Consider the following 11155-nt stretch of genomic DNA (forward strand, 5'->3'; position numbering starts at 1 on the left):
CAGTAAAAGACTTCGTTTATTTGGGAACCAGCATCAACACTAGCAACAACATCAGCACTGAAATCCAGCGAAGAATCAATCTTGCCAATAAATGCCGCTTTGGACTAGGCAGGCAGTTGAAAAGTAAAGTCCTCTCTCGGCGAACGAAAATCATACTCTACAAGTCACTTATCGTACCCGTCCTGCTATATAGGGCAGAAGCATGGACCATCACAAGAGCAGATGAAGCGGCTTTGGGAGTGTTCGAGAGAAAAGTTCATCGCAAGATTTATGGACCTCTACGCGTTGGCGATGGCGAGTGCCGAAGAAGATTTAATGATGAGCTGTACGAGCTATACGCAGACATCCACATAGTCCAGCGAATTAAAACGCAGCGGCTGGGCTGGCTAGGCCATGTTATGCGAATGAAAAATAATGCTCCGGCCAAGAAAGTGTTTCTATCGGAACCCGCCTATGGAAGCAGAGGTAGAGGGCAGCCCCCACTCCGTTGGAAGGACCAGGTGGAAAACGATTTAAACTCCCTTGGTGTGACGAATTGGCGCCGGTTGGTGGAGCGAAGGAGCGACTGGCGTGCCTTGTTGGACGGCCATAAACGTTTCCTTATTTAAATTTTTCTCATTGAGCTGCAAACTTGAAACCCAAAACTTATTCCAGAATATTGAGACAATGCCGTGAAAAGAAAAATTATTCAGGCCTGTTCTGGATTCCAATTCCGATCAATTTTTTCGGAATCGAAATGGATTGGTGTTCTCAATTTCGATTCCGACCAAAAATTATCGGTTTGAAAAGTATTGCCTCTGAACAGTTGGAATGAAAATTAATTGGCAGATTATACACAAATGTTGCGATATTTGTCTTTCAAATAATTTTTTTTAATTCTTCATTTTATTTGAAAGAGTTGTGTGTATTTTTTGTTTAAATTTGAGTTAAATTGGCATAATAAATCTTTCTTTAAAAACTTCTATCAAAAAATCTATTAGGCAAACAAATCGATGCTAATCGAAATGAAGTCGACCTGTTCTGAATTCCGATCCAGCGCATTTTTACGATTCGCACGCACAATAGCACGTATTCTTGCGTCTGCGCATCAAAAACCATATCTGCAGGCATTTTTTAATTAAAATAAAATTTTATGATACTTAAACCAAAACACATAAACAAAAACAGCTGATTAAACTGGTTACCGAATCGGAATGAAAACGATTCGAAATCGACTTCTAATCGGGTTTTTACAATCGGAATTGAGAACACCAAATAGAAACCGAGTCAAAATCAATGTCGTTTTACTTTTCATTCCGAGTCGGAATTCAGAACAGACCTGATTATTATATATGGCGTACGGATAGAGATATTTAGAAAATTCTTACACGGTTTGGAATATTGCGATCGATATTCAAAGCACATCCTGGTAGGGTAGAGACTTGAAATATTGAACGAAATTTAGAGGTCTGTCATAGTGCAATACGTATCACAAAAATTTACACTAGGTGGAGCGCGGATCAAGACATAAAGAAGGAAGTGGCTGTTCGTCAAACAAAAAAACAAAAACAATTTTACTGTCCAGAGTGAAGGAAAGCACTAAAAGAACAAAAAACAGTTTCGTAATCTTCTGTACTTATTTTTCCGGACATATTGGGACAGTCTCAGGTAAACCTTACTGAAAGGGTGGGTCATTGCTACCGATTTTTTAGTTATTTCCCAGTAAGCTAAAGCCTTTAAACTTGGAAAATAGTTAAGAACATGCTGACGAAGCAATATAAGAAAAAATGCTTTAATAACTTAGGAAAGTAGCGAGCTTTCTTGCTTTTACATGGAGCAATTAAAATACAAAACCAAGGGAACATACAATAATTTAAAATACTACTTGTTTTGTACGTAGACGCAAACGTACTGTTTATGAACTTTGATTTTGAGGTTTTAACAACAGCCATTATAAAAAGCAAATAAGAAACCGAGTTATAACGGTAGAGTGGAATAAACAGACTTTTAATATCTTCTTTAGTAAAAAAAATAGATAAATAACTGAGGATTGCACTGCGACCATTGGTTTATTGTACCCTCATCTCCTTAACAGCACCTCATCCAAGCAGACTTCCTTGATGAACCCTAGCAGTTCTCTTGGCTTGAGGGATTGAATGTGGGAATGCTCTGGCCATGCTGAGCCCATAAACTTAGCCCTACGTCTTGAGATTGCGAGGTATTCCAGCAGGATATGGACCGCCGTCTCCGCTGATCGATCACAAAATCGGCATGTGTTATTCGATAGAATGCCCATTTTCGAATCTAAATGGACTTTGAACAATTGTTAATCCTACTTTGGTGTGCTTTAATTTTTTTGGACGTAGTTCCATATCTAGAGCTCAACGCTAACTTAAGCACATTTATTAAATAATGGCGATGTAAGCAGTTGACAAAAGCTTACCAATATGTGAAAATGCATCGATTTTTTTAACCGAGTAAGTTCTTCGAATATGAAAAAAAAGAACAGAAATGACTACTCTTATGTTTATTAATTAGGTATGAAACTTTTAAAAAGAATTTACACAAACGGATACAAAAGAATCTGTATTTGACCGTGTATTAACTACAATAGCTGTATGTATGTATGTGCAAAATAAAAGTCGACTGTGAGTTGAGTAAATTGAAAAATAGATTGTTATATAGTTTAGAAAATGTGCATTAATAAGCTTTCCCTCCTTCCCGCTCATTTACTGGTCATTAATCTTTTAATACTTTTATCGCTAATTTGTCTATTTATATACCTACATATGTATGTATGCATTTTGCATTTGCTTAACATTTTCCAACTTTCAAGTAAGTATGTTTTTATTTGAGGAGTGTACGTGCCTTTACAATTGTTATCGCAAATGGAAGCTGCAGAATTTCACAATTTGTATGATTATTTAATAGTTTGTCATACACGTGTAATACATTAGTATATGTGGTTGTTTATTTTTTCATCTTCCTTGGTATACAATTCAATAATTTCAGTTTTACCTATAAATATGTATGAATTTTGTATTTGTGTAAATATGCATCATAACATTGGAATTCGTTTAATTTTGATGATTTTTATTTTTCTGTGCGATTATTCAACTATTGCTTGGTTTATAATAAAGCTAGATTTTATATTTGTATTTAAAATAATTTTTTGCAGTAATTGCGTGTATTCAAATTTATAAATATACTTCGGATGTGTCTATGAATTGTAATCAATATTTTTTGCTTTATTATTTGCGTACTCGGCCTTAAAATATTCTCTTATTACTGAATGCCAAACTAATAAATGCGTGTATGAAAAATTAACATAGATACAAATCAATTCTTATGAATTATTTAATATTTACCATTTCTGTGGATGAAGGTAATTCCAAAATACATAGACTAAACATTCAAATTAGCAGCACTTTTTGCAATAGAATTTAGTCAACCCAATTGTCATGTTGTTCCAGGAAGATGTAGTAGAACGGTATACAGTTTATACATCAAACCAATCTCAGCAAGAATTTGAGTTTGCGGAATTTAAATCCATTGTGCGACTACTGCTTTTCCTTTTTCATTCAAAACAAAAAGTAGTCTATTGATAGCACATTTCTTTTTGGGAGTAGGTACGTTATTAATTCCATAAACATCTCAATTTTATTGTCGCAACGATTGCAGTTTCAAAGAAGTAATATAGCAGATACCATCAATTTTTTTTTTCTTTTAGTAAATAGAAGTAAAAATAACTATTTCGGACAGATTGAAAGCGGTGTTTTGTACAAATTTATTCGAGGTATAAAATGGGTATGATGTAAGGAAAAGTATGTGTAGATTGCATATGTTAATAATCATCCTGAAAATATATAATTATTAAACAGTCATGTAATTTATTCCATTAATCAAAGTTATTTTCTTTTATTGTTGGGGTAATGCATAGTGTACTTATAATAGTCGTATATATTAATGAACGCAATAAAATATGTAATTACATGCTTACAATCAATAGTTTTTCTCTTAAATAAAATCTTTAATTCTCATTAATATATTTTGATATTCAATATACTTTCATATACATTTCATTCATTTTTTGTCCTTATTCTGTTATTAAATGTTTTGATAATTTTGAATAAATATACATACATTATGTAAAAATGCACATTACTCTTCAGTAAAAAATATACAAACATACCTATATAAAATATGTAAGTAAGCGCGGTAAATTTAGAGATTTTACAAATTATTTTAAATTCTTATATTAGCATGGTAAATTTTAATTCAATTATAAGTAAAGGTACCCATGTTATAGAAATTGTCCCAACAATTTTCATTGTGTGTTTGGAATGCGCTTCTCTAACTCTAATCCTACATAAGTTTTCCTAACGTTTGTAGCAATTTTATTATTCTTTAATAACTGGTTTTATTATAAGAGTCCTCTGAAACGCAGTTGTATGTGTATGTATATAATTATTAGCGTTTTCTAAGTATCGAATATTGGTAGTCCATCTTCATTCTCTCACCCATTTATAATGACATATTGTTACGTCTACCGTTAACCTTATTCACTAAATTGCATATCTTTAAGGCTGGCCCAAGCTTGAGACCCATATATTTCATCATCATTTCCGAATTAAGTAGTAGTAGCGCTTTTCCATCAATTTCCTAAATGAAAGTATAATAGGTTAGTCAAATACTATATTTCTTTTTCTGACATGAAAACTTACGTGTTTTCTAAACAAATCGCCGTGTACAGCTAATGAACTATCATTGGTTTCAATGAATTGTATTACTTCCTCAATAGACCACTCAGCGGGATGTGAGCGTAGTGGAGGTAAAGAAGCTGAATTCATTGTCGATGCAGCAACTGTGGGGGGTGCAGCCGCTGAGAACACTACTGCACCAGCCGCGGCAACTGCTGTAGATGAAGCTGATTGAGAAGCGCTAAATGGCGTCGATACCGATGTGGGCAAGGACGCACTGGATGACAATGTCGAAGGCGACTTGTATGTTGATGATCCAATAACCGTGTTAACAACACTTGATTGTTCTGGATGCACCTCAGCCACAAGGGGAGCAAGATATTTAGCATTTGAATTTGTTGATGTTGCTGCACTAGATGTTAGGTTTGAAACCTGCTTTGAGTCGTCCTGACTATTGAGATGATGCAGTCGAATATGTCGCAAAGATTGTGCTTGTGTTGTAGTCGATGATGTACCATTTGTGTTAGGTTCAACCTTAATTTGCACTGGTACTAAATTATTGTTGTTCATCAATGGTTTGTGATCAGCATCCGTTTTTGGAATGCCTGCGCTAACTGCAACCATAACTGGTGGGGAAGATGAATCCACCATGTGAGATGGCATCGTTGTTGACGTAGGCATTTCCTGTTTAATTATATGTGGCTTGTCCGCCAGTAAACCGATTGATTTTCTCTTCTCTGGTATAACTGGTGATGTGGGTGGTGTATTATTCTGCGGCAAGATCCGCTTTTTTGCAGTGGCACATTTTTCACATTCTTCTGTGGCCGGTACTAAAGATATGAGATTGGGGCATGCTTTACATGTTGTACATAGTGTCTCGATAAATTGTGCTAAACTGTCGTCGTCTCTCATGCGCAGCTGAGAAGGGATTTTCACCTTAAGAAAAAATGTAAGATAAAAATCGATTTAATTTTTTTGTAAACAAAATTGACAAATTGTCATACTCACGGTGAAATTTTTTCCTGCTGCGGGCACTATGTGAACATCTCCCTCCAGAGCGAATAATAGTTTCGAAAGTTGTTGTGTATCGGAGCTGGCAGCAAGCACCTCTTGTAAACACAATTTAGCCAAAGTTTGGTGGGTAGGGCCAGTTACCATTGATGGCAATTTTGAGCTATTAATAAATGGCCCACCTTTGCAGTTTGTATGGAAGTGCGCTGTAACTGGAGTGGCTGGTACCATAGCGTCTGCTTCTTGGACGAAGGTGTAGCGTGGTCGTGGACTGCGATGCTTGCTCGAGCTCGAATCGGTACGCGATTTATGACCTGGCGGTTGCATTGGATGACAACTACGAGCGCACCAACCTACCGGAAATATATCCCGGGAGTCGTAGCTACACCAGTAATCGAACGCCCCACGCCACCCATCAAATGTCACATGAATTTGGTCATCTTTAATCGCATCAACTGTCGCACAGCAAATCAGTTGTGGATTTTTTTTATCAACCGCCTCGAGCTTTTGGCCAACTTTGAAGAGATTATCCGAAGGACCTTTCGGTTCTGGTTGGAAAATTTCTTCCGGCGCAACCATAGCATTATTTAATATCTTGCACAGGTAACCGGGCCAGCTGGAGGCATTCATGCGAAATCCAAGTGGTGGTTGCAACATGCCACCATTCTTCTCACAATGGCCAATCGCATGAATCTCATTCGAGTCGACCAATCGCCAAAAATCATTTTGACTGTCACTACCATCCAAGCGCAGTCGGAGTCGCGAACCGAGCACACCCACAACCGTCGCAATACATGTCGAAGTAACATTACGTGGATCAAGTGCCTCAAGCTTCATGCCAATTTTAAAATCATTGATGGGCGGATTTAGTGCTTGCATAAAGCACTCCGGTGGTGCTGCCTCGCTGCCCGTCTCCTGTATTGAATTACATTGTTTAATTATTATTACATTTGTTTAAACTAAATTTGTTAAAGCCATGAATATTACCTCTAAATAAGCATCCCAATCAAATACGTGAAAGCTTTCATACTGAAATGGACCAGTTGGAGTACATGAGCCACCGCCACCTGACAACAACTTGCTACGCTCCGAATCGCCACGTCCACCGCTCCCGCCACCCATGCTATGCTGTCTTGTCGAGCCATTCTTTTTTTGATGTTTATTCATACACATAACAGAACAAAAATCTTTATTTGGCGCGCCTTCTCTTATAACATTATCGCACTGTGTGCAAGCGCCTTTATTATAAGCTTTCCGAAATTCAGCAATACATGTTTCTGAGCAAAACTCCTTTTTTCCGTTCTGTGTTGGTAGCACATATTGTAGTAGTTGCTTACTTTCCCCGCACCATGTACATGTAGCGCGTTTGGCCGGTCGCCCACGAGAACGCTGATTGCCATTGCTATTTTGACCTGACGATGTTGGCGTGGAGGACGCTGTTGTTGTGATTCCACTGGTACCGTTGGAACTCGTATTACTACTGTTGGACTCCCTTCCGCCCGACATAACGGCTGTGTTTAACGCTTAACGTTTATTATAGAATATTTTTTTATGAAGCAGTGCTCTAATTTTTTTGGTAGCGTTTATCCGGCGGCTGGTCACCTCGCCGTGTTTTACAATGCCACGAACAACACATACACACACACCACACTATTTGTTCTTTCTATGGGCCAATGGATTTTCTGTATAAATGTTGGCTTGAATAACACTTGACCAAATTAAAAATTTACCAACAGTCTACATTTTTGGCGCTTTTTATAACAGCGCCAACCATTTTTATACGGAATTTTAATTATATTTAATTTCAAACTGATTGCGTGCAGATTCTCGGCGTTTTTCGCTGTATTTCTTCTCCACTTTCAATATGTCAACTTTGGCGTTCTTTCATTTTCTTCTGCGCTCTTGCTCTCACACTTCTTTCACCAATTTTTTTAGAGCATTCTAAAATTTTCTTTCATTTATAATTTATCACGTAATCAGTTTGTTTGGTCTTAACTTTTATTTGTGCATTATATTGTAGAATTGTTTGCACTTTTTATGTGTTTATTAGCTTATAAATTTCCTCTTTTAAACAATTTTAATAACTTTTTCACAAAATCCACTCCTCATTCGACAAAAGTTGCACGCAAAACGCGAATAAATTGGCAAATGCCAGCTATATAGGGTTGCCATATTAATATATGTTAGAGGTTGTTGACTTTGCTTCAGAGTTTCTAAATTGCCCCAACCAAACGCACATTCACCATTCACCACTTAAACTTATAGTGCATTCACCACCAACTACGACGATTGTGTATATTCACCTCTCCATCATACAGCGGCTTTCACACCATTCGGATTTATGGATAACAAGAAACACTATCTCCATATAAATTGAATTTAAAAAAAGGTTGAATTTATAATAAGGACCTTTGTGTCCCCTAGTGTATTTCGGATTGCAGAAACTTGCTATAAATTGTGGTGGTGTTCACCTTAAGCCACCCTGGGCTCCCACCAACAAGGTGCAAAACTTTGCTGCCATAATGTGTGGACATTATTACACTAGTGCTAGATCGGTTATTACCCCTTCCCTTGTACAGGGGCAACACAAAATCAACAAAACACAAAAATTCAATTGTTTCCTTTTTTTGCTTATTTTTTCCTTTTTTTTAATTTTTTTTTTTTTACTTTTTAGTTAATAAATAATCTAAAAAATCCCAATCAATTTGTGCGGTTGCGAAAAAACAAATATGGTTTTTTGCAGTAACAGCGGAAGTAAACTTTGCACACGATTTGGATAAACGGTTGTTGAATTTATATGTATATTTTAGAGATGAGTATGTAATTTGGGAATGTGTCTAACCCATTCCCGTAACCCTACACATTTTTCTGATGGCCTGGTGTATTGATTGGGCTCTTTTATACATTTTCGGGCTTCCTCTGTGGCCTTCCTTGTGAAGAAACAACTTTTGGTGATTTTGGTTGATTGATTGATTTTGAATGATTTAAAGAAGAAAAAATATAAATATAAATAAATATGGCGGTATTAGAACCAAGAAACAACTTAAGTTGCTCGCGCATCGGGGCGGTTAAAATCAATTGGTGCAAGTATTTATTTATTTGTTTATTTATTTATTATTAGTCTACATATTTAACAATTATTCAGGACTAAATATAGTTACGAATTACGGATAAATTACAGAAGCATATTTGAACAAAATTATATTATAAAGTATATTATTAAATCAGTTGTCGGGATGGACTGTGATGCCGAGCAACGGGAATTGGATATTAGTGATGTCGGAATGGACGTGATTTCGAGCAGCTGATGTATATCTGACACACAGCAGGTAGGGCTGCGATGTGCGGGAGGTTGGAAAGGACGTGATTCCAAGCCACCCGCTCAAAATTACTGGAGCTGGTGATAAGAGTGGGAGGTTCGAAAGGACGTGATTCCAAGCCACCCTCCCAAATCATTGCGTATTTAAGGTAGTCAGCAGATATTTTTTATTACGTGGAGTGAGTCACACGTACCAATGTTTTTGCAGTGCTTACAGTACACAGACAACGAAGAGGTTCGTGCATTTCAAAATTCGATCTTCATGTTCTTATGTGAGGCGGTTGAAAATGTCTAGATGGTCTAAAGGGAACATTAAATAAAATTTCACCAAGCAGAACAGGGCTATTTACCATCCCTCTATGCATTATGAGTAGATTGCTCGCATTTATGTTGATTTTCATCAGCGCGAAGCCGACAACAAGTAAGCGTGAGCACGACTGCCGCCGCTTGCGCCGATTGCTATGGTAACCACCCGTTGCTATGGTTACCAGCAGCATTTTTTGTGCTGTTGCAGCCAGCATAAGGGTGCTGCATATGTATAGTGTAACGAATTTAGGGAAATTCCGCTTTTTCCACCTTCTGCTAACGTTCGAATCGCTAAACTGTTGAATAAATAACTCCAATATTCAATTATGCAAAACGGTCTTTATTAGACTACTTTGAGGGTACTTCACAATAACACTTATACTTCACAACCAATAGCGTGCTTAAATCAAACTGATTACTCAAATTGTGTTGCTTTTATACTCTCTGCCCCAAATGTCTAGACGTTTCTTCTTCTAGAATCTTCTACTTGGTTACCAGCTATATGCGTGTGTATTTGTAGTTTTTAGCCTCTCGCATATCATATGCGTGTGTATATGTGAGTACTACTTCGACTGATGATTACATATGTGTGTAAGTTATCTCTTCGTTGCCTTGTATGTATGTGGGTAAATGATGATTAATGTGTTTATGTAGCTTGCTTTAATGTTTTTGTTTTTGTGCATTTACTTAGTAACAGCTTAGAGATGGTAATATTCGTCACAATATTATCAAGTCTTTAAACTCAATTAACCCAGATATGCCCATCAAAAGCACGTAACTTTTTTCAAAGTGCTTTGCCGTTATATTTGGTAAAAATTATAATAAAAATACATTGATTTTAAGGATTTATAAAAATCAAAAGAAAATACAGATCATAGCTGTTCTAAATAAAAGCCATTGGGCATATAGCGTACTGCCAACCAGTTTCAAAAAATGTATCAGGGGGTTTCAAAAAGTAGTTATCTGACAGTTTATGCCGGACAAGAAGAAATCAAGTTAATTTTTTGAGACTGATTCACGACCAATATCATTATAAATTTCCTTCAAGCATACCCATACAGGCCTTTCCATGGACAGTTGGGTAAATGTTTATACTTATGGAACGTTTCAGTTTGGCAATATTTAGCGGTAAAATTCTATTTCTTTGGGATGCATATCCCCTCAGTCTCATTTTTTAATAGCGGTAAAAACAGCAGATAATCATTTTCTTTTTAGAAAACGGCATCACTCTAAAGTTCTCTTCCGAATAGAGGTACAATATACTTTTTTCTGTTTTTTTTTTTAAGAAAACTAGGTGTTTTATCGCTTGGCTCAACTTTATCGGCATCTGAGACCCACTGATCGTTCAAAAGAGAGACAAATCTTTATCATAAAAGTAGGTGTCATACATATTTTTAACCATTACAACAAATTAAAATAACAATAATTTTGTGATGCTTACCCTTTCATCTCAATCAATAAGGATAAATTCATCAACCAAAATATTGACGGATAATTGTCAGCAATATTTTTTTTTTCGATACGTTAAGATATGACAAATTCACTATTCCGCCATGCCCCCAATCATGACTATTAATAGAAAACCAAAACTCAACTAGAAAAAAGTGTCAAAAAGATGTAGCAAAAATAAAAACACTACAAACGACCTGATTGATAAGGGGAATACATAACTACACTTTTGCATACCCATGAAATACATAAATGCACACGTACATACTACACATGTACTTACATCAATATATTCACGTTTGTATATAAATTAAACGTCTGCCGATTGAGATTATTTCCCATCTGGAACCCCAAAGGATTGGAGCTTAAGCCTAATGCATAGCCACCGTTT

General features: G+C 36.4%; 1 protein-coding gene across 1 annotated transcript; it reads right to left on the minus strand.

Annotated features, from left to right (window-relative positions):
• Positions 1 to 1327: 1327 nt before the first annotated feature.
• Scm (Polycomb protein Scm) lies at positions 1328 to 7821 on the minus strand. Its single transcript, XM_067777440.1, has 4 exons — positions 6678 to 7821; positions 5688 to 6605; positions 4704 to 5615; positions 1328 to 4641 (listed from the first exon to the last, which is right to left on the minus strand). Exons 1-4 carry the CDS (start codon positions 7194 to 7196, stop codon positions 4504 to 4506), a joined length of 2487 nt encoding a protein of 828 aa, XP_067633541.1. The 5' UTR covers positions 7197 to 7821; the 3' UTR covers positions 1328 to 4503.
• Between the last annotated feature and the right edge of the window lie 3334 nt (positions 7822 to 11155).

This window comes from Eurosta solidaginis, chromosome 1 (assembly GCF_040869045.1).
Source record: "Eurosta solidaginis isolate ZX-2024a chromosome 1, ASM4086904v1, whole genome shotgun sequence".
NCBI lineage: Eukaryota > Metazoa > Arthropoda > Insecta > Diptera > Tephritidae > Eurosta > Eurosta solidaginis.